General features: G+C 44.1%; 1 protein-coding gene across 2 annotated transcripts; it reads right to left on the reverse strand.

The window, feature by feature from the left end:
* Positions 1-18,611: 18,611 nt before the first annotated feature.
* On the reverse strand, positions 18,612-24,279 carry LOC109735643 (uncharacterized). 2 transcript variants are annotated; one of them, XM_020294857.4, is made up of 8 exons: positions 23,926-24,279; positions 22,976-23,284; positions 21,248-21,456; positions 21,123-21,171; positions 20,903-20,992; positions 20,738-20,800; positions 20,046-20,582; positions 18,612-19,973 (listed from the first exon to the last, which is right to left on the reverse strand). In XM_020294857.4, exons 1-8 carry the CDS (start codon positions 24,091-24,093, stop codon positions 18,879-18,881), a joined length of 2,520 nt encoding a protein of 839 aa, XP_020150446.1. In that variant the 5' UTR covers positions 24,094-24,279; the 3' UTR covers positions 18,612-18,878. The 2 variants fall into 2 exon arrangements, with proteins under 2 accessions (XP_020150446.1, XP_020150445.1); XM_020294856.4 differs by having other exon boundaries at positions 18,612-20,582.
* Positions 24,280-27,917: the final 3,638 nt, after the last annotated feature.

Genomic DNA, 27,917 nt, shown 5'->3' on the forward strand with positions numbered 1-27,917 from the left:
AGGAAAAAGGAGGTACTCTTTCAAATTATGCAACCACAATCGTTGTGGGCGGGCCCAGGGGCTACTTACAACACATTCAATATAGGGGTATCATGGAACCCCTATCAAATGGGCTCGTTCGAAAAAAAAACATAAATTGACAAGGAAAAAGCCACGGTTTTTACTATCCAAATTAGTAAAAATCGGTGCCATCTGAGGCATGCATTAATCTTCAAGTACACAGCTACTACCATACTGCGGGCCACAGACGATCCTAATGTAAGTCAAAAACGTCAGTCATGGTGCCATCGGAGCCTAGAGCCCCGAGCATCCAACACATGTGTCACGAGGACAGGTAGTCCTTGCCGCACACTCCACCAACCATGCATTAAATGCTTGATCAGGCTGCTCAACGTAGCTCGACGCAGGTAGCCCTTGCCACACACATTTGCATCGACCATTGCGGTACCCCCCCCCCCGGGGGGGGGCTATATAGGGGGCGATGTCAATTAGAGGGACATCTGATACAAGATCGCAAACACACTCACACCATAGTTAGTACTGCAATAGTCAAGCACTACCCAAGGAGATCAATCAGCAAGCTTAGAGAAGTAGAGATAGGAGTGCTCGGGCACTCACGCTAGGACCCCGGCCACCACCGGTCACACCCCGAGCACCTCTTCTATAACACAACAAGCACCTGTACTTCCCACTTTTTTTTAGAAGTTGTACTTCCCACTTTGATATCAATAAGAACTATCCATGGCAGCCTGAACCTGTATAAAAATCCTTGTATCTCTTGTGGATTTCTTTTAGGTGAAACGGAGCGTTTTAGCCTCTTGCCAAACTCACAAATACATGGTATCCTTGATCCCTTGTGTCCTGACTTTACACTCCGATAGTAGCATAGGCCACCTCCCGGAAATATGCTTTGGGTGCTCTCAAACATTTTGGCCCAAACATTTCGACCACCAACTTTGCAAATTGCTTCACACACTTGATGTAAGTGCTCTCTCCAAGGAGAAGTCATCCCACGGAGATATTAACACAATACTTTGCACTACAATCCCATCACAATGAAGGAAATATGCCCTAGAGGCAATAATAAAGTTATTATTTATTTCCTTATATCATGATAAATGTTTATTATTCATGCTAGAATTGTATTAACCGGAAACATAATACATGTGTGAATACATAGACAAACAGAGTGTCACTAGTATGCCTCTACTTGACTAGCTCGTTGATCAAAGATGGTTATGTTTCCTAGCCATAGACATGAGTTGACATTTGATTAACGGGATCACATCATTAGGAGAATGATGTGATTGACTTGACCCATTCCGTTAGCTTAGCACTCGATCGTTTAGTATGTTGCTATTGCTTTCTTCATGACTTATACATGTTCCTATGACTATGAGATTATGCAACTCCCGTTTACCGGAGGAACACTTTGTGTGCTACCAAACGTCACAACATAACTGGGTGATTATAAACGTGCTCTACAGGTGTCTCCAAAGGTACTTGTTGGGTTGGCGTATTTCGAGATTAGGATTTGTCACTCCGATTGTCGGAGAGGTATCTCTGGGCCCACTCAGTAATACACATCACTATAAGCCTTGCAAGCATTGTGACTAATGAGTTAGTTGCGGGATGATGTATTATGGAACGAGTAAAGAGACTTGCCGGTAACGAGATTGAACTAGGTATCGAGATACCGACGATCGAATCTCGGGCAAGTAACATACCGATGACAAAGGGAACAACGTATGTTGTGATAGAGGCAAAGGTGTCCCGTCTTTCGATGAGATGATGGATATCGCTTTGGTAGAAGTCGACTTTGACGATCCGACTACGAACGTGCGATGATGTCGCGCCTTAGCAATCGCTAAACCAACTCCGAGAGGTTATTGACCACGCCGGAGCACGATCAACCTGACCACGAGGGTCTGTTTCCTGCGAGCAATCGAAGAACAAGCAAGAAACTGAGATTGCAATCTGGATATTGCGAATATAAGATGAAAGCTTTATTGATCAAGGTGGGGTTCTGTGACGCCTTTGTCTGGTCGTTGAACACAAACGAAGTACGCGAAGTTGCAGCTATGGCGAACTTTTAATCTAAACAAAACCCAAAGTCTAAACGACGCCCTAAGGGCTGTATATATGGAGGAAGAGGGGGTAATTTCGTGGCCCTTGGGGAAGGGGTCCGAAACCAACCCTATCTCTTATTTCCCCACACATACGGACTCTAAAAATAGCCTATACTCGAGTATTTCGAAATTACATGGGCCTGGCCCAATAATAAGGTGACGCAGCACCTAGAATAGCCTCTGGACGAAAGTTATGAAGTAGCATCTTGTATATTTCGTCCAAGGCTTCATGCACGCATTATGGTGGCTTCAATGTCCTGAAATCATCACTTGTAACTCCGTTCTTGTCCCCCATGCGCATGCCATCATCTCCATGCTTGTTCTTGCTCCAATGTTCATCCTTCTCAAAGCTAGGCCCTTCATTTGTAAGCAAAACAAATGTATCCAATTTAGGCAGCATCATATTCTCATGAACATTAGAATCATTACCAAGAAACGAAAGTACCTGGTAATTTAATTGGCGTGCGCGAGCTCTAGTAATTGGTCCAGTATGTATAGCAGCAGGGGCTGTGGGTGTAACAATGGTATTGATGTCCTCATCATCCTCCCCTTCTTGAAATGAAGTCGTCCTCGACGGAAGCTCATCTCCCTCACCCAAATAAGGCTTCAAATCTGCAATGTTAAAAGTGGGACTAACCCCAAAATCTGCAGGCAGCTCAAGTTTAGATGCATTATCATTTATTTTCTCTAACACCTTAAAAGGACCATCAGCACGTGGCATTAGCTTTGATTTGCGCAAATCAGGAAATCTATCCTTACGCAAATGTAACCAAACAAGATCTCCAGGTGCAAACACAACATGTTTTCTACCCTTATCTCCAGCAAGCTTATATTTAGCATTCATACGCTCAATGTTTTCCTTAGTTAACTCATGCATTTTTAAGATCAATTCAGCACGTTGTTTAGCATCAAAATTAACCTTCTCCGAAGATGGAAGAGGCAACAAATCAATAGGTGCACGAGGTAGGAAACCATACACAATTTCAAAAGGGCACATCTTAGTAGTAGAATGCAATGATCGATTATAAGCAAACTCAATATGAGGCAAGCATTCTTCCCACATTTTCTTATTATTCTTCAAAACAGCCCTAAGCATAGTAGACAATGTTCTATTGACTACTTCAGTTTGTCCATCAGTTTGGGGGTGACAAGTAGTACTAAAAAGCAGTTTAGTCCCCAACATAGCCCATAAACATCTCCAAAAGTGGCTAAGAAATTTAGTATCACGATCTGAAACAATAGTATTTGGCACACCATGCAAACGAATAATTTCACGGAAGAACAAATCAGCAATATTAACAGCATCATCGCTTTTATGACATGGTATAAAGTGTGCCATTTTTGAGAATCTATCCACGACAACAAATATGCTATCCCTCCCCTTCTTTGTTCGAGGTAAACCTAAAACAAAGTCCATAGATATATCCTCCCAAGGAACACTAGGTACAGGCAAAGGCATATATAAACCATGAGGATTGAGTCGTGACTTAGCTTTTTGACATGTAGTGCAGCGAGCAACAAAACGCTCAACATCCCGTCTCATCTTTGGCCAAAAGAAATGTGTAGCAAGTACGTCCTCCGTCTTCTTCACGCCAAAGTGTCCCATTAATCCTCCTCCATGCGCCTCCTGCAACAACAAAAGACGAAGAGAGCTAGCTGGAATGCATAGCTTGTTAGCACGGAACACAAATCCATCATTAACGACAAACTTGTTCCAGGTTCTTCCTTCTTTACAATTCTACAAAACATCTTTAAAATCAGCATCATGCACATATTGATCTTTGATGGTCTCCAAACCAAATATTTTGAAGTCAAGTTGTGAAAGCATAGTATAGCGACGAGACAATGCATCAGCAATAACATTTTCTTTACCCTTCTTGTGTTTAATGACATAAAGGAAAGTTTCAATGAATTCAACCCATTTAGCATGTCTACGATTCAGTTTAGCTTGACTTTTAATATGTTTCAAAGATTCATGATCGGAATGTATAACAAATTCTTTGGGCCATAAATAATGTTGCCATGTTTCTAAAGTCCGAACAAGAGCATATAGTTCTTTATCATAAGTAGAATAATTCAGACTAGGCCCACTCAATTTTTCAGAAAAGTATGCAACAGGTTTACCATCTTGTAATAACACACCTCCTAATCCAATTCCACTAGCATCACATTCAAGCTCAAAAGTCTTATTAAAATGAGGAAGTTGGAGTAAAGGAGCATGTGTCAACTTATCTTTCAATACCGTGAAGGCTTCTTCATGTGCGGTACCCCAAACAAAAGGCACATCCTTCTTTGTAAGCTCATTGAGAGGTGCAGCAATGGAGCTAAAATCTCTCGCAAAACGCCTATAGAAACCAGCGAGTCCAAGAAAACTCCACACTTGTGTGACCGTTTTGGGCTGCGGCCAACTCTCAATAGCTTCAATCTTGGCTTTATCAACTTCAATTCCCTGTGGAGTAACAACATAGCCAAGAAAAGATACTCGGTCGGTGCAAAAGGTGCACTTCCCAAGGTTACCAAACAAACGTGCATCACGTTGAGCAATAAAAACAGCACCTAAATGTTCCAAATGTTCTTCCAAAGATTTGCTATAAATCAGTATATCATCAAAATAGACTACCACAAATCGTCCAATGAAAGCACGTAAAACTTCGTTCATTAGTCTCATGAAAGTACTAGGTGCATTAGTTAACCCAAAAGGCATGACTAACCACTCATATAAACCAAACTTAGTTTTAAATGCAGTTTTCCATTCATCTCCCAATTTCATACGAATTTGATGGTATCCACTACGCAAATCAACTTTGGAGAATATTGTAGAGCCACTCAATTCATCAAGCATATCATCTAGCCTAGGAATAGGATGACGATAACGAATAGTAATATTATTAATGCCTCTACAATCAACACACATACGCGACGTACCATCCTTTTTAGGCACTAGTATAATAGGAACGACACAAGGACTAAGAGATTCGCGTATATAACCTTTGTCGAGCAGCTCCTGTACTTGACGCATAATCTCCTTCGTCTCCTCTGGATTGGTACGGTATGGTGCACGGTTGGGTAGCGATGCACCGGGAATTAAATCAATTTGATGCTCAATCCCTCGAATAGGTGGTAATCCCGGTGGCACGTCTTGTGGGAAGACGTCAGCGAACTCCTGCAAAATGTTAGTGACAACAGGGGGCAAAGAGGAAGGCACGTCCTCGAATGAAAATAATGCCTCTTTGCACACAAAAGCATAGCAAACAGATTTGTTGAAATCTAGCTCATCAATATCAGATTTTGTGGCAAGTAAACATGCACTTTTCAATTTAATTTCAGAAACAACACTAGATGGTTTATTATTAGGTTTCATTTGTTGCTCAAATTCTTTTGCCACAATCTGATTTTCACTCTTATTTTTCTCCTGTTTTGCTTTATTAGCTCTATTAATGTCATCTTTCAAAATGGAATCAGGAGTCATAGGAAGCAAAGTAATATTTTTATCCTTATGAACAAGAGTATACTGATTGGTTCTACCATGGTGTACAGAATTTTTATCAAATTGCCATGGTCTACCAAGTAATAAGGAACATGCTTGCATGGGTACCACATCACAATCAACATAATCAGCATATGTAGAGATACTAAAATGCACACGAACAGTACGTGTTACCTTAACCTTGCCGCTGTTGTTGAACCATTGGATGTAGTAAGGATGTGGATGTGGTCTTGTGGTGAGAGATAGTTTCTCCACCATCTCCATGCTAGCCAAGTTGTTACAGCTCCCTCCATCTATGATGACGCGAACAGAACGTTCCTTCACAACTCCCTTTGTATGGAACAAATTATGCCTCTGATTTTGCTCTGCTTGTGTGACCTGCACACTCAAAACACGTTGAGCAACTAAACATTCATACCTGTCAGCGTCTTCAGGAGCCATGTATTGCGTCTCATTTTCAGAATCATCTCCACCATGCTCTTCACGTGTAATAAGAGCCAAAGTCTCCTCATCATAGTCACTAGCGGACTCATACCCACCATCCTCAGTAGCAATCATCACACGCTGAGATTTGCATTCTCTCGCATAATGTCCTCTTCCCTTACAACGACGACAAATAATATCACTTGTGTGCCCTGTTGACGCCATGGAAGAAGAAGAGCTCTGCGCAGGCCCGGCAGGAGTGCTCTTGGCAGAGAGTGGTGGTTGTGCCTGCTTTCTTGTATCACGGCTGGAAGTGGCACCTGATGGAGGTGATGGTGAAGTGGAAGTAGAGGATGCACGTGGTGTCCATGATGAAGGTCGACCTGCAGAAAAGTTAGTTCGCGCCAATGCGTGTCGATCCTGCACTTCACGTTCAGCTTTACAAGCAAGATGGAATAAACGAGTGATATTAGTATACTCCTTATACTCTAGAATGGTCTGAATCTCTCTATTTAAACCACCCATAAAACGTGCAAGCATAGCTTCATTCTCCTCAACAATACCACATCGAATCATGCCAGTTTGTAATTCCTGATAATATTCTTCTACAGAATTTTTCCCTTGTCGTAAACGCTGCAGTTTTTGAAGCAATTCGCGTAGATAATATGGTGGAACCCAACGAGTACGCATAGCGGTTTTCAAAGCAGCCCAAGTAGTTGGAACAGGGTATAATCTACAATGTTCAGACCACCAAACACATGCAAAGCTAGTGAGAGCACAAACAGCAGCAGGAACACGTCTCTCCTCAGGATATTGTAAACATGTAAATCGTTGTTCAGTTTCTAACTCCCAAGTAAGATATATATCAGGAACATATCTACCCTCAAATGGTGGAATATTCAATTTCAGTTTAGGGAGATGGTCATGATCTCGTACCTGAGGTGGTGGTGCCGGCCTACCGTTGCGAATATATACCTGAGGTCGACCTGCTGGTGGTGGTGCTGGTGGCTGCACGTAGTTCTGATTTTGATCAACCTCATCCTCATAATCGCCCGCATAATCGTCATCCTCCTTAGCCGCCGCAGTAGCAGGAGCCAAGGAAGCATCAACAGTAGGTGCAGCGGCACCCGAATTTTGACCAGTCTCAATTGGAACGCGCTGTGCTCGTCCCACTTGATTTGGAAGGCGGCGTTGGAGATGTGGTTGTTGTTGTTGTAGAGGTGCGACATATGCAGCCGGTGGTGGTTGGGGAAGACGCTTGAGTAATTCAGTAACTTGTTATCCAGCTTTGTCTCGAACGACTTCTCCACGGCATCTATCTTCTCCACAGCCTCTTCAAATCTGTTTAGCACATCTCCCACCTGGCCACTCATCATTTGCTGAAATTTATCATGCAACTCCTTGTTCGTCATGTTCTCCCAATCAGTCTCATCGGCTTGTGATCCTGCCATGGTTAGTAGCAATAGAAACACAAAAGAATATGATCCTACAGACTACTAGGAAGTGGTGGTGATGGTGGTGTGTCACAAATCCTTCAAGCGAATCTCAAATTCTTACCAGTTCTTACCCAGCAACAGGTGGTGATCGGCAACCGTTGTAGTCAAAACTCTCAAAGCTTGGATAGAGCGATTACCAGGGAGAGTCAAAAGCACGATGTAGATGTATGTGGAGCTGGGAAGGCTTATAATATGGTAGCAAAAAGGGTCAGCAATAATCAATTTAGAGATGCAAAGTTGAATAAACGCTCAACGACGGTACTGTGCTGGTCCTAGGCTAGACCGTGCTAGAGACGCGAGCCTAGAACACTAACAAAATCACGGCGCTGCACGTAAACAAGGGAAAAAGCACACTCTGGATTTTTTTTTGCTCTTTTTTTTCGCGCTCTTTTTTTTGCGCTCCTCTTTTTTTTGCGAAAAATCACTATAATGGCGAGTGTCTCAAAACTCTTTCCAGGTCAAACTGACAGGATAGGCAGAAAAAAATTTGACTATTTTTTTCCGGAAATCAGGGCAGCGACGACGAAAAAGTGCGACAAAAAATCACTATGATGGCGAGTGTCTCAAAACACTCCCCGGGACCTAAAAATAGGATAGGGAAAAAATATTTTTGGTCGCCAAAATTTTGGCCTAAAAACTTCCCGGGGGTCTCCAGACTTTTTTTTTTCCGAGACCAACTCAGGCAAGGAAACACGAAACGGAAAATAGATGGATCTCTAAAACAAACCGAATATGAAAAGAACTCGGATTGGTTGTGGATAGATGTTGGTAGGATATGGCAGCGGTGGTGGTATATGGTAGCGGTGGTGGTATATGGATACGGATCGGTGGTGGTATATGGATACGGATTGGTGGTGGTATATGGATACGGATTCAAAGCGGTGGCGGATAAGCAATGGTGGTAGATGGCAAGGCGATGATGATGGTGCGGCGGCGGCGTGACAACTTATGACCAGAACTCGAAACTCTAAAAGACTAGACTCTAAGACCAGCAACTTGACACGACTATGCAACCGCAAATTCAACAAAGCAAAAACCCTAAAAAGATTATGCAAAGGCTCAGATTGGTTCGGATATGATGAACTAACCCTAATTTTTTTTGTGGCTTTTTCGTGGACTGTAGGTATGAAGAACAGACTCGATCTAAACTACGAAAAACTGTAAAATCTCACCGAGCAACCTGGAAATCTGATACCACTTGATAGAGGCAAAGGTGTCCCGTCTTTCGATGAGATGATGGATATCGCTTTGGTGGAAGTCGACTTTGACGATCCGACTACGAACGTGCGATGACGTCGCGCCTTAGCAAACGCTAAACCAACTCCGAGAGGTTATTGACCACGCCGGAGCACGATCAACCTGACCACGAGGGTCTGTTTCCTGCGAGCAAACGAAGAACAAGCAAGAAACTGAGATTGCAATCTGGATATTGCGAATATAAGATGAAAGCTTTATTGATCAAGGTGGGGTTCTGTGACGCCTTTGTCTGGTCGTTGAACACAAACGAAGTACGCGAAGTTGCAGCTATGGCAAACTTTTAATCTAAACAAAACCCAAAGTCTAAACGACGCCCTAAGGGCTGTATATATGGAGGAAGAGGGGGGAATTTCGTGGCCCTTGGGGAAGGGGTCCGAAACCAACCCTATCTCTTATTTCCCCACACATACGGACTCTAAAAATAGCCTATACTCAAGTATTTCGAAATTACATGGGCCTGGCCCAATAATAAGGTGACGCAGCACCTAGAATAGCCTCTGGACGAAAGTTATGAAGTAGCATCTTGCATATTTCGTCCAAGGCTTCATGCACGCATTATGGTGGCTTCAACGTCCTGAAATCATCACTTGTAACTCCGTTCTTGTCCCCCATGCGCATGCCATCATCTCCATGCTTGTTCTTGCTCCAATGTTCATCCTTCTCAAAGCTAGGCCCTTCATTTTGTAAGCAAAACAAATGTATCCAATTTAGGCAGCATCATATTCTCATGAACATTAGAATCATTACCAAGAAACGAAAGTACCTGGTAATTTAATTGGCGTGCGCGAGCTCTAGTAATTGGTCCAGTATGTATAGCAGCAGGGACTGTGGGTGTAACAATGGTATTGATGTCCTCATCATGTTGTTATGCGGTCTGACCGATAAAGATCTTCGTAGAATATGTGGGAACCAATATGAGCATCCAGGTTCCGCTATTGGTTATTGACCAGAGAGGTGTCTCGGTCATGTCTACATAGTTCTCGAACCCGTAGGGTCCGCACGCTTAACGTTACGATGACAGTTATATTATGAGTTTATATGTTTTGATGTACCGAAGGTTGTTCGGAGTCCCGGATGTGATCACGGACACGACGAGGAGTCTCAAAATGGTCGAGACATAAAGATTGATATATTGGAAGCCTATGTTTGGACATCGGAAGTGTTTCGGGTGAAATCGGGATTTTTCCGGAGTACCGGGAGGTTACCGGAACCCCCCGGTAACTTAATGGGCCTTATTGGGCCTAGGTGGAAGAGAGGAGAGGAGGCCAGGGTAGGGCCACGCGCCCCTCCCCCCCAGTCTGAATAGGACAAGGAGAGGGGGGTGGCGCCCCCCCTTCCTTCCTCCCCTCCACCTTTTCCCCCTTCCTCTCCTAGTCCAACATGGAAAGGGGGGAGTCCTACTCCCGGTAGGAGTAGGACTCCTCCTGGCGCGCCTCTCCTCCCTTGGCCGGCGGCCTCCCCCTTGCTCCTTTATATACGGGGGCAGGGGGCACCTCTCTACACACAATTGATCAACGATCTTTTAGCCGTGTGCGGTGCCCCCCTCCACCATATTACACCTCGATAATATCGTAGTGGTGCTTAGGCAAAGCCCTGCGTCGGTAGAACATCATCATCGTCACCACGCCGTCGTGCTGACGAAACTCTCCCTCAACACTCGGCTGGATCGGAGTTCGAGGGACGTCATCGAGCTGAACGTGTGCTGAACTCGGAGGTGCCGTGCGTTTGGTACTTGATCGGTCGGATCGTGAAGACGTACGACTACATCAACCGCGTTGTGTTAAACGCTTCCGCTATCGGTCTACGAGGGTACGTGGACAACACTCTCCCCTCTCGTTGCTATGCATCACCATGATCTTGCGTGTGCGTAGGAAATTTTTTGAAATTACTACGTTCCCCAACAGTGGCATCCGAGCCTGGTTTTATGCGTTGATGTTATATGCACGAGTAGAACACAAGTGAGTTGTGGGCGATATAAGTCATACTGCTTACCAGCATATCATACTTTGGTTCGGCGGTATTGTGAGATGAAGCGGCCCGGACCGACATTACGCGTACGCTTACGCGAGACTGGTTTCACCGTTGCGAGCACTCGTTGCTTAAAGGTGACTGGCGGGTGTCTGTCTCTCTCACTTTAGTTGCACCGAGTGTGGCTACGCCCGGTCCTTGCGAAGGTTAAAACAGCACCAACTTGACAAACTATCGTTGTGGTTTTGATGCGTAGGTAAGAACGGTTCTTGCTAAGCCCGTAGCAGCCACGTAAAACTTGCAACAACAAAGTAGAGGACGTCTAACTTGTTTTTGCAGGGCATGTTGTGATGTGATATGGTCAAGACATGATGCTATATTTTATTGTATGAGATGATCATGTTTTGTAACCGAGTTATCGGCAACTGGCAGGAGCCATATGGTTGTCGCTTTATTGTATGCAATGCAATCGCCATGTAATTGTTTTACTTTATCACTAAGCGGTAGCGATAGTCGTAAAAGCAATAGTTGGCGAGACGACAATGATACTACGATGGAGATCAAGGTGTCGCGCTGGTGATGATGGTGATCATGACGGTGCTTCGGAGATGGAGATCACAAGCACAAGATGATGATGGCCATATCATATCACTTATATTGATTGCATGTGATGTTTATCTTTTATGCATCTTATCTTGCTTTGATTGATGGTAGCATTATAAGATGATCTCTCACTAAAATTTCAAGATAGAAGTGTTCTCCCTGAGTATGCACCGTTGCGAAAGTTCTTCGTGCTGAGACACCACGTGATGATCGGGTGTGATAGGCTCTACGTTCAAATACAACGGGTGCAAAACAGTTGCACACGCGGAATACTCAGGTTAAACTTGACGAGCCTAGCATATGCAGATATGGCCTCGGAACACGGAGACCGAAAGGTCGAGCGTGAATCATATAGTAGATATGATCAGCATAGTGATGTTCACCATTGAAGCTACTCCATCTCACGTGATGATCGGACATGGTTTAGTTGATTTGGATCACGTAATCACTTAGATGATTAGAGGGATGTCTATCTAAGTGGGAGTTCTTAAGTAATATGATTAATAGAACTTAAATTTATCATGAACTTAGTACCTGATAGTATCTTGCTTGTCTATGTTAATTGTAGATAAATGGCCCGTGCTGTTGTTCCGTTGAATTTTAATGCGTTCCTTGAGAAAGCAAAGTTGAATGATGATGGTAGCAATTACACGGACTGGGTCCGTAACTTGAGGATTATCCTCATTGCTGCACAGAAGAATTACGTCCTGGAAGCACCGCTGGGTGCTAGGCCTCTTGCAAGAGCAACACCAGAAGTTATGAACGTCTGGCAGAGCAAAGCTGATGACTACTCAATAGTTCAGTGTGCCATGCTTTACGGCTTAGAACCGGGTCTTCAACGACGTTTTGAACGTCATGGAGCATATGAGATGTTTCAGGAGTTGAAGTTAATATTTCAAGCAAATGCCCGGATTGAGAGATATGAAGTCTCCAATAAGTTCTACAGCTGCAAGATGGAAGAGAATAGTTCTGTCAGTGAGCATATACTCAAAATGTCTGGGTATAATAATCACTTGATTCAACTAGGAGTTAATCTTCCCGATGATAGCGTCATTGACAGAATTCTCCAATCACTGCCACCAAGCTACAAGAGCTTCGTGATGAACTATAACATGCAAGGGATGAATAAGGCAATTCCCGAGCTCTTCGCAATGCTAAAGGCAGCGGAGGTAGAAATCAAAAAGGAGCATCAAGTGTTGATGGTCAATAAGACCACTAGTTTCAAGAAAAAGGGCAAAGGGAAGAAGAAGGGGAACTTCAAGAAGAACAGCAAGCAAGTTGCTGTTCAGGAGAAGAAACCCAAGTCTGGACCTAAGCCTGAAACTGAGTGCTTCTACTGCAAGCAGACTAGTCACTGGAAGCGGAACTGCCCCAAGTATTTGGCAGATAAGAAGGATGGCAAGGTTAACAAAGGTATATGTGATATACATGTTATTGATGTGTACCTTACTAATGCTCGCAGTAGCACCTGGGTATTTGATACTGGTTCTGTTGCTAATATTTGCAACTCGAAACAGGGGCTACGGATTAAGCGAAGATTGGCTAAGGACGAGGTGACGATGCGCGTGGGAAATGGTTCCAAGTCGATGTGATCGCGGTCGGCACGCTACCTCTACATCTACCTTCGGGATTAGATTTAGACCTAAATAATTGTTATTTGGTGCCAGCGTTAAGCATGAACATTATATCTGGATCTTGTTTAATGCGAGACGGTTATTCATTTAAATCAGAGAATAATGGTTGTTCTATTTATATGAATAATATCTTTTATGGTCATGCACCCTTGAAGAGTGGTCTATTTTTATTAAATCTCGATAGTAGTGACACACATATTCATAATGTCGAAGCCAAAAGATGCAGAGTTGATAATGATAGTGCAACTTATTTGTGGCACTGCCGTTTAGGTCATATCGGTGTAAAGCGCATGAAGAAACTCCATAATGATGGACTTTTGGAATCACTTGATTATGAATCACTTGGTACTTGCGAACCGTGTCTCATGGGCAAGATGACTAAAACACCGTTCTCCGGAACTATGGACAGAGCAACTGATTTGTTGGAAATCATACATACAGATGTATGTGGTCCGATGAATATTGAGGCTCGTGGCGGATATCGTTATTTTCTCACCTTCACAGATGATTTGAGCAGATATGGGTATATCTACTTAATGAAACATAAGTCTGAAACATTTGAAAAGTTCAAAGAATTTCAGAGCGAAGTTGAAAATCATCGTAACAAGAAAATAAAGTTTCTACGATCAGATCGTGGAGGAGAATATTTGAGTTACGAGTTTGGCCTACATTTGAAACAATGCGGAATAGTTTCGCAACTCACGCCACCCGGAACACCACAACGTAATGGTGTGTCCGAACGTCGTAATCGTACTTTACTAGATATGGTGCGATCTATGATGTCTCTTACTGATTTACCGCTATCGTTTTGGGGTTATGCTTTAGAGACGGCTGCATTCACTCTAAATAGGACACCATCGAAATCCGTTGAGACGACGCCTTATGAACTATGGTTTGGCAAGAAACCAAAGTTGTCGTATCTTAAAGTTTGGGGTTGCGATGCTTATGTGAAGAAACTTCAACCTGATAAGCTCGAACCTAAATCGGAGAAATGTGTCTTCATAGGATACCCAAAGGAGACTGTTGGGTACACCTTCTATCACAGATCCGAAGGCAAGACATTCGTTGCTAAGAATGGATCCTTTCTAGAGAAGGAGTTTCTCTCGAAAGAAGTGAGTGGGAGGAAAGTAGAACTTGATGAGGTAACTGTACCTGCTCCCTTATTGGAAAGTAGATCATCACAGAAATCAGTTTCTGCGACACCTACACCAATTAGTGAGGAAGTTAATGATAATGATCATGAAACTTCAGATCAAGTTATTACTGAACCTCGTAGGTCAACCAGATTAAGATCCGCGCCAGAGTGGTACGGTAATCTTGTTCTGGAGGTTATGTTGCTAGACCATGACGAACCTACGAACTATGAAGAAGAGATGGTGAGCCCAGATTCCGCAAAATGGCTTGAGGCCATGAAATCCGAGATGGGATCCATGTATGAGAACAAAGTATGGACTTTGGTTGACTTGCCCGATGATCGGCAAGCCATTGAAAATAAATGGATCTTCAAGAAGAAGACTGACGCTGACGGTAATGTTACTGTCTATAAAGCTCGACTTGTTGCGAAAGGTTTTCGACAAGTTCAAGGGATTGACTACGATGAGACCTTCTCACCCGTAGCGATGCTTAAGTCTGTCCGAATCATGTTAGCAATTGCCGCATTTTATGATTATGGAATTTGGCAAATGGATGTCAAAACTGCATTCCTGAATGGATTTCTGGAAGAAGAGTTGTATATGATGCAACCGGAAGGTTTTGTCGATCCAAAGGGAGCTAACAAAGTGTGCAAGCTCCAGCGATCCATTTATGGACTGGTGCAAGCCTCTCGGAGTTGGAATAAACGCTTTGATAGTGTGATCAAAGCATTTGGTTTTATACAGACTTTTGGAGAAGCCTGTATTTACAAGAAAATGAGTGGGAGCTCAGTAGCATTTTTGATATTATATGTGGATGACATATTGCTAATTGGAAATGATATAGAATTTCTGGGTAGCATAAAGGGATACTTGAATAAGAGTTTTTCAATGAAAGACCTCGGTGAAGCTGCATATATATTAGGCATCAAGATCTATAGAGATAGATCAAGACGCTTAATTGGACTTTCACAAAGCACATACCTTGACAAAGTTTTGAAGAAGTTCAAAATGGATCAAGCAAAGAAAGGGTTCTTGCCTGTACTACAAGGTGTGAGATTGAGTAAGACTCAATGCCCGACCACTGCAGAAGATAGAGAGAAGATGAAAGATGTTCCCTATGCTTCAGCCATAGGCTCTATCATGTATGCAATGTTGTGTACCAGACCTGATGTGTGCCTTGCTATAAGTTTAGCAGGGAGGTACCAAAGTAATCCAGGAGTGGATCACTGGACAGCGGTCAAGAACATCCTGAAATACCTGAAAAGGACTAAGGATATGTTTCTCGTTTATGGAGGTGACAAAGAGCTCATCGTAAATGGTTACGTTGATGCAAGCTTTGACACTGATCCGGACGATTCTAAATCACAAACCGGATACGTATTTACATTGAACGGTGGAGCTGTCAGTTGGTGCAGTTCTAAGCAAAGTGTCGTGGCGGGATCTACGTGTGAAGCGGAGTACATAGCTGCTTCGGAAGCAGCAAATGAAGGAGTCTGGATGAAGGAGTTCATATCCGATCTAGGTGTCATACCTAGTGCATCGGGACCAATGAAAATCTTTTGTGACAATACTGGTGCAATTGCCTTAGCAAAGGAATCCAGATTTCACAAGAGAACCAAGCACATCAAAAGACGCTTCAATTCCATCTGGGATTTAGTTCAGGTGGGAGACATAGAAATTTGCAAGATACACACGGATCTGAATGTTGCAGACCCATTGACTAAGCCTCTTCCACGAGCAAAACATGATCAGCACCAAGACTCCATGGGTGTGAGAATCATTACTGTGTAATCTAGATTATTGACTCTAGTGCAAGTGGGAGACTGAAGGAAATATGCCCTAGAGGCAATAATAAAGTTATTATTTATTTCCTTATATCATGATAAATGTTTATTATTCATGCTAGAATTGTATTAACCGGAAACATAATACATGTGTGAATACATAGACAAACAGAGTGTCACTAGTATGCCTCTACTTGACTAGCTCGTTGATCAAAGATGGTTATGTTTCCTAGCCATAGACATGAGTTGTCATTTGATCAACGGGATCACATCATTAGGAGAATGATGTGATTGACTTGACCCATTTCGTTAGCTTAGCACTCGATCGTTTAGTATGTTGCTATTGCTTTCTTCATGACTTATACATGTTCCTATGACTATGAGATTATGCAACTCCCGTTTACCGGAGGAACACTTTGTGTGCTACCAAACGTCACAACGTAACTGGGTGATTATAAAGGTGCTCTACAGGTGTCTCCAAAGGTACCTGTTGGGTTGGCGTATTTCGAGATTAGGATTTGTCACTCCGATTGTCGGAGAGGTATCTCTGGGCCCACTCAGTAATACACATCACTATAAGCCTTGCAAGCATTGTGACTAATGAGTTAGTTGTGGGATGATGTATTACGGAACGAGTAAAGAGACTTGCCGGTAACGAGATTGAACTAGGTATCGAGATACCGACGATCGAATCTCGGGCAAGTAACATACCGATGACAAAGGGAACAACGTATGTTGTTATGCGGTCTGACCGATAAAGATCTTCGTAGCATATGTGGGAACCAATATGAGCATCCAGGTTCCGCTATTGGTTATTGACCAGAGAGGTGTCTCGGTCATGTCTACATAGTTCTCGAACCCGTAGGGTCCGCACGCTTAACGTTACGATGACAGTTATATTATGAGTTTATATGTTTTGATGTACCGAAGGTTGTTCGGAGTCCCGGATGTGATCACGGACATGACGAGGAGTCTCGAAATGGTCGAGACATAAAGATTGATATATTGGAAGCCTATGTTTGGACATCGGAAGTGTTCCGGGTGAAATCGGGATTTTTCCGGAGTACCGGGAGGTTACCGGAACCCCCCGGTAACTTAATGGGCCTTATTGGGCCTAGGTGGAAGAGAGGAGAGGAGGCCAGGGCAGGGCCGCGCGCCCCTCCCCCCCCCCCCCCCCCCCAGTCCGAATAGGACAAGGAGAGGGGGGCGGCGCCCCCCCTTCCTTCCTCCCCTCCACCTTTTCCCCCTTCCTCTCCTAGTCCAACATGGAAAGGGGGGAGTCCTACTCCCGGTAGGAGTAGGACTCCTCCTAGCGCGCCTCTCCTCCCTTGGCCGGCGGCCTCCCCCTTGCTCCTTTATATACGGGGGCAGGGGGGCACCTCTCTACACACAATTGATCAACGATCTTTTAGCCGTGTGTGGTCCCCCCTCCACCATATTACACCTCGATAATATCGTAGCGGTGCTTAGGCGAAGCCCTGCGTCGGTAGAACATCATCATCGTCACCACGCCGTCGTGCTGACGAAACTCTCCCTCAACACTCGGCTGGATCGGAGTCCGAGGGACGTCATCGAGCTGAACGTGTGCTGAACTCGGAGGTGCCGTGCGTTCGGTACTTGACCGGTCGGATCGTGAAGACGTACGACTACATCAACCGCGTTGTGTTAAACGCTTCCGCTATCGGTCTACGAGGGTATGTGGACAACACTCTCCCCTCTCGTTGCTATGCATCACCATGATCTTGCGTGTGCGCAGGAATTTTTTTGAAATTACTACGTTCCCCAACACACAATCCAATCCTATATCACAACAAAAAATAAAAACAAATACCTTGAAGGTTTCCCGTCGAGCAACAATGGGCACGAAGGTGAATTCAGAACGGTGTAGCTCGCCATGAACGAGGCGGTCGCCAGGCCGACTATGAATGAAATGGGAATGTATTTGCTGCCGCCAGGCAGTTGGGGGTTGAAGCCAGAGCAGCGGTCACCTCACCAGCCGATAGCCGAGAGCTCAGAAGGAGCAGCGACTCGTTGATGGTCGCGGCAGTGACAAGGGCAGCAACTAATCAACTTCCACAACGAGCCCCGGCATTGCAACGGCCATATCGGGCAGCCAGATTCATTGCAAATCAGACAGCAACAAAACCCCAATCGACATCGGGGGTGGTGGCAGGCTCCGAAGCAGCAAGAACGGGTGGCAGGGTGACGGCTTGGCCAGGGGTGGACGACAGACTCACCTCGGTAGGGGCTTGGCCAGGGGTGGACGACAGACACCTCGGTGGCGGGCAGCAGCGAGAACCAGCCAAAATCAATGTGAGATGGCTAACTTCAGCGTGGTTGGCATTAACATGGTTGTGTTTGGTTTTTGAGGCCACCTATAGGTGTTGCAAATATGCAGCACTTTAGACAAAATTTCAGGACTGCAGGAAAAAAGAAAAAATTGGCGCCAAATAGAGATACATCATCTGTTGGAACAATGTTTTGCCTCCAAACTCCCCAGATGGCAGTTTTGTAACAAAGATACATCTGTTGGAACAATATTTTTGTCTCCCAATGCCCCAAATGGCAGTTTTTTGGGCACAGCAGGGCGACGGTTTTACATCATGTGTTGGAGATGCTCTTATTGACAGTTGTCTTGCCACACGGTAAATACAAGAGGCTGGCAACAAAAGTCATGTAGGCTGGTAGAAATCGAAGTCATGCAAGCCACAAAATCATTGGTAGAATTCATGTAATATACAGTCTACACTTTGACAAAGGTATAGCTAGCCAGGCTATTCAAGTTCCATCCTCACTTTTTGAGGTTTTCAACCAGCAAATTCAGTACGAAACCGAATTAGACTCAAACGAAGCGACCTTCTACATAGACGGCGCCTTCTCCAAGCAGCAAAACACACATCACAAAATGTGCACATTTACTGCCAACCAGCTCAATGGATCAAATTACGTCTGCACAAAATGATGCTATTTCTTTCCATTGCTGGAAAAGAGCTTCTGTGCTGCACCATTCTTCCAAACACTTCGCACAGGCAACCCAGTTTGCAGGACTTGTGTCTCCCTTTCAGGTCGTTCAGGGCTCACATCAGGATGACTAAAATCAAGTGTAGCCAATGAGTTGTCACCCAACCGAGCTCTGAGAAACTTTGACGTCTTCTTCGATTGTTTGTTGTTACTGCTGCTGCTGCTACCGGTGCTTCCTCCACCCTTGCCCACATACCTACTAGTGCCAGACGCCTTTGAAATGGCAACTGGATCACCGTCTAGACCCATATTTGTACCACAGGATGACCCTCCAGCTGATAGTGGGATTTTTTCCTTGGAAGATCGATACCCATCCTTCGAAAGCACTGCAGCCTCTCCTTCTTGAGCCTTGTTGTTCGACTGAAGCTTCCTTACAGTGTCCATAAAGCTATCTGCTAGCGATTCACTTGCATCCTTAGCAGTAGCTGTTTCTGCATCAGGTGTTTTTCCCTTCCCCTTATTTTTACGCTTGTTCTCTTTCACAGTAATGGTTTCACAACCGCCATTTTCTTGGAGACTTTTAAAACGCATGTTGGTGTAATAGGCATCAGCAAGTTCCATCTGCTTCAGAGGATCAGGCAACAACTTAGCCATTTCAGGAACAAGATGTGATATACCAAACTGCTCCACATACGAGAGATACTCTGAAGTATCAATGACGCCTTGACGGTATTCACTAGCAATTTCTTTGAACGCAGAGAACCTATCCTCATCCATTCCTAATGCAACACGCATTCTTTCCACAAGGGATTTGTTTGCTTGCCGAACATCCTCCACAACAGGCAAAGGTTGGCTGCTTTGCGGTGGCAGTTGCTTTTTATTGCCATAAGCTGTACTTGATGATGCCTGGGCAGAGGACCCACCAGAAACAAAATTAGGGGTCGAAATAGAGTGCTTCATCTTGTTTGAAGCTCTGGAATTCCATGCTGAACCGCTGGAGACAGATGGCATGAGCCCATTATCTCTTGTTGATTGAGTTGCAATCCGAAGTTGAGAAGAACCAGAGATATGTAGCCCCTGGTCAGGTGTAGGCCATGTCTGGGTGGAAGTGGAAACATGAGGTACTATCTCAGGATTTTCAGCTGTTTGAGACTGAGCAGAATATAGTACCTTCACGGTGCCCTTACTACGTTGTTGCAGCCTTGATGCAAGTGTGTTCTTAGCAAGACTTTGCAGCCCCTGTTGTGTTGAAGCAGAACCCTTGTTACTTGACCCAGGCAATGGAGGGAATAATGATTCATCACCAAGTCTCGCAGAACCCCTTGAGCTCTGATTAAGAGCCAGCGCATACCTTGATTGCTGCTCTGAGACGGGAGGAAACGAGGTTTCATAGGGAACAGCATCCATCCTAGCATCAGGAATATCCTGGTCTTGAAGTGGAGGAAAAGACAACTGCTCGAGCACGCGACCATTCCCTAAGCTTCGACCAGTTTCTGTTCGACCAGAACTGGAACTGACACTTAATGACTGGAAAGGCCCTGCAACACTATCAACTCGACTTCCAAGGCCATGGTCTGCAGTTGCACTGCCATCCCGCACAGGTAATGAGAAATCCCTGTCAGGTCTGTCATGGTGAGCATTACGACCCCTACCTCTGCCACGCCTTTGATCTTGCTCATTCCTTTGGTATATAAAACTGGTAGGTATCTGACAATGCCAGAATAGAGTATTTAGCCCAAAGCAATAGAAAGCAGATACAGATGAGCCAATCAATATTGGAACTAAATTGATGGCTACATAAATGGAGGAGCTAAACAAAAAGGAAAGCAAGGAATAAAGAGGTCTTAAGAGAATGAACAAACCTGAAGTGCTGCATTCCTCTGGGCACGAGACATCCGCCCACCATGCTCCATAGCATTATGTCTCTGTAGAAATAAACTAGTAGGTCAGTACATAGGCCCAGTGGCATGCCCCCTGGTAGTAATACACTTTAAGACTACTAAAACAATAGCTTCAACTAAGCTTACCTTGATCTCTGCGTCACTCTGGAAGACAACAAATTTCTTGGCCAAACATGCATCATCTTCACAGAGGAAATGATCTTTACGAAAATGCATCTGAATCGAATTAACATCAAGCAATTGAATGAGAAAGTGACACAGATAACAAAGGAAGGTCACTAAAACATAGACATCAATAAGACTTAAAGATATGGATTGCTAAATATGGACAGGAGTCACGAATTACCTCTAAATCATCATAGTTTCGGAAATAATCATACTGCCCAGGATGCTGCCTGTAAGCAATTACAATGTCAGCACATGTCATAAGTTTGCAACAACGAATTAGCTAAGGACATAGTTGCATAATACCTTTGACATATGTGGCACGAATAGTGTTCTCTGGACATATGTGTGTAAAGCTCATTATCTCCATATAATGGATATTTACAAAATTCACACACTGGGTGTCCTGCAAAACCACTGCGTTCAATCTCAGAGCCATCCACCTCAGAGTCACCAGTTTTTGTATGCTGAGCTAACTGTGCCCTTGTATAAAGCTTCTGTTCACAAATGAATACCTGCTCAACATAGTAACTCGTTCAGCAAATGATAATCCCAAGAGAAATCATTTTCTAGCATCACATTTAAAATATACACCCTCTGTTCCTAATAGATATAAGACGTTTTGGCAGTTCAATTTAAACTGCCAAAACGTCTTACATTTAGAAACAGAGGTAAAATCTACTAAAGGGGCCACAGAAAAAAAATTAGACAATGATTCTGTTCAGTGTTGGATAATACAAATAACCCACAAGATTCACCTACTTCGTATAAAAAGGCACAAAGTGATAAAAAAATTAACTGTCACACCACACCCTAATAAATAGAAAAATTGAAAACTCACAATTGTCAGCAAGTTGAAGGATATAACAGTAGCCCAGGTGTGTTAAAATGCATGCTATCGAAACAACCTGAACTTCCTCAACAACAACAAAAACAGAAAAAGGTGCCTAATTCTATAGTATAACATTTGGTTACACAGGTTCCACATGCTTCTCAGGCAGGCCTTGCATGTCAGTCAAAATGTTTGTCCACACAAATTTATAAATAATATTTCACAAGAAAACGGATATGTGTGGTCGAGTACTTTCACATAGCAAGATAGCATATATGGACAAGGATAATCAGACATATACAGAGAATTCTAATTGTTTTTATACCTACTTTCAATGGTTCAGACGGACTGTCATTGTTACGTGAAAAGAAAACTTACATCGCTATTTACCCATAGTTCAACTACATAACTTGAAAACAGAAACAGGTCTCACTCAAGCAGGTTTACTGGGCTGAATACTGATTAGAGGTGGCGTCAGCGAGAACATGCATACATAACCGAGTACTTAATAGGTATGATGGGTATAACTGGGCAAATGCTCAGGATGATGGGGCATAACCAGGTGAGTACTCGAAATAGCAGTACAGTAGTTTCACATCCTTTATCTCTGCGCCAGAAGTTGCTGCTGCCACACCTCTGTACATAGCTGCAGGCTGCTACTGCCTGCTGTTACATATTCCTTACCAGGGGTAACTGCTGTTGCTTCATCTAGTTTAACTATCCTAATAGGATGAAATGCTGGTTTCAATTCTACATGGATACCCATATATAAATACCTATTTAATGAGGTCACGGCAAATTACCTACACGATGAGCTTGCCGAGCAAGCACCCATTACCAAGTTTTAATGTTCTATAACCACGAATTATAGCACAAAAGCACCAACACTACATGAGTCTACTCGCCTAGTTAAAGCAATCATAAACAAATATCTACCATAAATTCCTGACCTTAACTGGATTCCACATACGGAAACTGAAGGGGGCACACAGAGAAAACGGTAAGAAAAAGGTTGGACATTAAGTTAAACTAGCTAGATAATTTGCAACAGGGTCTGATTTCATCCTAAATTTGCTCACAAGGGAGAAAACCATCAAATACAACAAAGTTGGTGTCACAATAGTAACTAGATTTAGTCCTTCTGAAACACAAGAATGGCAATATAGGAAGGAGAAGAGAGTATATGTGGTCAAAATATTCACCTTTCTCCCCTCCAAGCAGAGATTACACATGTATAACCTATGCTGATGGAACAAATGTCCCTTTAGCTGATCAATGCTCTTGAACCTGCTTCGGCGCTTTGCTTGTGCTGCCTGACCAACCTGGTCCTCAGCTTTGTCACATACACTACAAGAAAGTCGGCACATCGCCCTTATCATCTTATAATGATCAGCATCATCAAAGTATGCCTTTGTATCCTCATGGTACCAGTACTCCCCCACATTTCCCTCATTTGCCTCAGTGGGCAAAACAGAGAAATCCGAGATCACTTTTGTGTAATCTCCCATGGCCTATAAAATGTTCATAGAAGAAGGTGAAATCCTGTGAGTTATGAAGAAAGCATGCATAAAATAAGGCGTCAGATCATGTTCCAAGAGGCTTTCCAGATACTCACATCCCCTTTAGGCTGGCACTATGCACAAACTAGAATACTAGTCACCTGAATCAGCATAAACATATAAAACTCACATATTTCTCTTTTCCTGACTAGCTATACTGTAAGCACAAATGCACTTAATCGGCAACGCAGTGAAGATGCCATGTATCAACAAAAAAATACAGGAACCATGAAAATCTCAAACCACTTAATCATTGGACAAATCAAAATTCGAATAAATCATGCGTACGATAATAAAAACAGCTTCCGGTCCTGCATAATGAAACAGAAGATCCGCTGAAATTCCAACTTTGGGCAAACCAATCCAGAATCGATACAGTGACCTGAGCTCACCTCATCAAGAAACATGAGATCAAAGCTATCATACTGGTGCGCTATTACTCAGAAATTTCACCATCCAAACAGTAGAACAAAACTCAGCGCCCATCTAATTAACTAGCTCGAATTCGTATACTACCCAATCAAAGACCCCAAAGATCCAACCACGCCACAGATCGATAACCAACCGAACAGATGCAGACCATAGCGGCGAACCTTTGTGACGAAGACGGAGGGGCAATCCGTCTTACAGATGCAGCATAGAGAATCCTCGAGTACGAAGCGAAGGCGGACGACGCAGGTTGAACACACCTCGCGGTGCCCGCATGGCCCGTAAGCCACCCATTCGAGCGCGTCCGCGCACACCGCGCAACTGTCATCCATCTCGGCAGGCGGCAGAGGTCGGTAACAGCGGAAGAGGGGTCGTCGGCGGCGGCGGCGGCGGCGAGAAAGGGTTAGGGTGGGGAAGAAGGCGAGAAAGTTCGAGACAAGATGAACCGGTTTGGCTTTTTAGGGACTCGTATTTTGGCGATTGATGATTAGGTAAGAAAGAAGCTTTTTTTTCATGTGGAATCGGGGCCAAATCACTGTTTTGACCCTAGTTTATGTTGGGAAACCGGCCCACCTACGCCCGCCGAAGGCGTTCCACACCTTACGATAAGTCTTGCTAAAAAAAACACCTTACGATAAATGGGTATTTATTCCTTTTGACCTTGTTCCTATCTCTACTTTTAATGAAGCAGTTTGTAGGATTGCGTTCAGGTTTTTGTCTATGTTTTTTTCACCCACCTCCCATCATGTCTGGTTTTACTTCGTCCATTTCATCACACATAAAGAAAAAAAACAGTCCCTCGATCTATTTCCTAAGTCCATCATCAGGACGCCCCAGCCGCCAGAGCCCTTCGCCACCGCCGAGATTCGAGAGGAGCCGCCGCCGCCGAGGTCCAAGAGGAGCCGTCTCCTCTAGGTCATCACCGAGGTCCGCAATCGCCGACGTTGAGGTCCGAGAGGAGCCGCCGCCGCACCGTCTTCCTCCACCAATCTCCGAGGCGCCCTACTCGTGGGCCGCCGCCGCCACCTCGCACAACCCTAGGGCAGGGCAGGGGGTGGTCGCGTTGCGGGCAGCGAGGAGCGGCGCCGGTGCTTGCGTCGCCAGTTAGAGAGAGAGAGGAAGGGAGTGACGACGATGTCTTCGTGCGAGGATAAGGACTCCGCCGCCGTGCAGGCTGCAGCGACCATGTACTGTAAGGTATTGTGGGAAGCGTAGAACCCTTCGTCTGGGCCGCATTGCATTATATAGAAACATTGTCGTGGCTTACAAGAGAACGATCGATCGTACCGATCAAGATTACAGGAGTTGGAATAGAAGAAGGGATAGAAGACAGAGTACAATTTAAACTACTTTCCTCTCCCTATACAACTTATCCTAACACTCCTCCTCAATCTACCTCAGGTAATCTTGCCAAGGTTAAGATTGTACTTAAACTCATCCAGTCTCTTCATAGTAAGTGGTTTTGTGAAGCCATCAGCAAGTTGATCCCCTGTGGGTATAAACCTGATGTCAAGTAGCTTTCGAGCCACTCGTTCTCTTACAAAATGAAAATCAACTTCAATGTGCTTTGTACGTGCATGAAAAATAGGGTTAGCTGAAAGATAGGTTGCACCAATGCTGTCACACCATAACCTTGCAGCTTGAGGAATTTTAATTCCAAGTTCATGAAGTAATGTCTGAATCCACATGACTTCAGTTGTAGCATTTGCTAAAGCTTTATACTCAGCCTTAGTACTTGACCTTGAGACAGTAGCCTGTTTTCTTACACTCCATGATACAAGATTTGTTTCCAGAAACACAGCAAAGCCACCTGTGGACCTTCTGTCATCAGCACACCCTGCCCAATCTGCATCAGAATAGGCAGACACAAGAAGAGATGAGGACTTGACAATCTGAAGACCAAGTCCCTCTGTATATCAAAGATACCTCAAAATCCTTTTTACTGCAGTCCAATGAGCTGTAGTAGGAGCATGTAAATACTGACAAACTTTGTTCACAGAATAAGAAATATCAGGGCGTGTAAGAGTCGGATACTAAAGAGCACCTACAACACTCCTATAGTTTGTTGCATCCTCTCTTCCAAGTGCTTCTCCAGTTTCAATAGTAAGTTTTTCCGATGTGGAGATAGGTGTACTCACAGGCTTACACTTTTCCATACGTACCCTTTTCAGAATGTCAGTAGCATATCTTTCCTGTGTAAGAAGTATACCATCTTTTACCTTCTTGACCTCAATCCCAAGAAAGTAATGAAGATCTCCCAAGTCCTTAAGAGCAAACTCTAGTTTCAAATCCTTAAGGAGACAGGTAGTTGCATCTGAATTTGAGCTGGCAACAATTATATCATCAACATAAACAAGAACAAACATGGTAATCCCGTTCTTACTGTAAAAGAATAATGAGGTAGCTGCCTTTGATGGTGTAAACCCAAGCCGTTGTAATTGTGTGCTCAACCTTGAATACCAAGCTCTTGGGGCCTGTTTCAAACCATACAGAGCTTTATCCAACTTACAAACATAGTGTGGTGTGTTCTTTTTTCCATATCCTGGTGGTTGTCGCATGAACACTTCTTCCTCAAGAACACCATGAAGAAACGCGTTCCGAACATCTAGCTGCCGTAGGCTCCATCCTCTGGAAATAGAAATAGACAGTACAAGTCGAATAGCAGTTGCTTTAATAACAGGACTAAAAGTATCCTCATAGTCAATGCCAAACCTTTGCTTGAAACCCTTTGCAACCAGCCTAGCCTTGTATCTGTCTATACTCCCATCAGCTTTTCTTTTGATCTTGTATACCCACTTATAATCAATCACATTATTGTCCTTTTTTGGTGGTACTAAATGCCAAGTTTTATTTTTCATGAGTGCATCATATTCATTATCCATAGCCTTCTTCCAATCTTTGTGAGCTAAGGCATCATGCAAATGTGTTGGCTCACCAGTACTAGTAAAAAATGCTCGCTTGGTTTTATCATACCTGATTGTACCATCAGTATAAACCTTCTCCTTTGTAATCCCAGACTGGGATCTTGTATGGCGACGCGGTAGTACTGTTTGTTGCACCGCTGTAGACCTTGCCACAGAAGACCCGGGAGATGCAGCCGAATCAAACTCCAGATCAGGCTCCAGATCCAACGCGCCAGGCTCCAGATCCGACGTGCCGCTCGCTGGCGCAGGGGAACTCGCGCGGCCAGAGAAATCGTTGGTGGGGTCCGCTCCTGAGCGGTTGTCGGCCACCCGCCCCGCAGAAGCGCTAGAAGCACGCGGTCCCGCGCCCGGTGTGCATGCAGCATCAGCTGCAGCGCCACCGATTCCCTCCTGGGATCGCGCGCCTGCAGGCAAATCTGCCTCGGATCGCTGCGCCTTGGATCCTGCTCCTGCAGAGAAATCCTCCTGGGACCCATCGCCAGTTTTGGCAGTTTCTGCACACACAAAATCACGTCCTGCTGCTGCACAAGTGTCAAAATTCTCCAAATTTTCCATGGATTGTTGCACATGATCAATTCTAATCAATTCACCCTCGTGATCAGAATTAGGTGTAGAGTTTGAAAGAAGGGAAATTTCAGAATGAAGTAAAGCTCCGGCATTGGGATGAAGTTTTGCAAAAGGAAACAGTGTCTCATCAAAAACAACATCTCGAGAAATATAGATGTGACCTGTTGCAACTTCTAAACACTTATATCCTTTATGAAGATTACTATAGCCAAGAAAAACACACTAAGTAGAACGAAACTCAAGTTTGTGGCGATTATAAGGACGCAAATTTGGGTAACAGGCACACCCAATTTTTTTGAGAGAGTTGTAGTCTGGTTTTTGATGAAACAGGCGTTCCAATGGAGTTGTATTGCCAATAACTCTACTAGGGAGACGATTAATGAGATAGGTAGCTGTGATGAAGGCTTCATCCCAATATTTAAGTGGCATGGAAGCATGAGCTAATAAAGAGAGACCAACTTCAACAATGTGACGGTGTTTTCTCTCAGCTGAGCCGTTCTGTTGATGAGCATGGGGGCAAGACACATGATGAATAATACTTATGTCACGGAAGAAAGCATTGAGTTTCTCATACTCTCCTCCCCAGTCACTTTGGACCGCAAGAATTTTCCTGTCAAAATATCTCTCAACAAGTTTCTGAAACTCTTGGAAGACAGAATATACTT

This window comes from Aegilops tauschii, chromosome 1 (genome assembly GCF_002575655.3).
Source record: "Aegilops tauschii subsp. strangulata cultivar AL8/78 chromosome 1, Aet v6.0, whole genome shotgun sequence".
Taxonomy (NCBI): Eukaryota; Viridiplantae; Streptophyta; class Magnoliopsida; order Poales; family Poaceae; genus Aegilops; species Aegilops tauschii.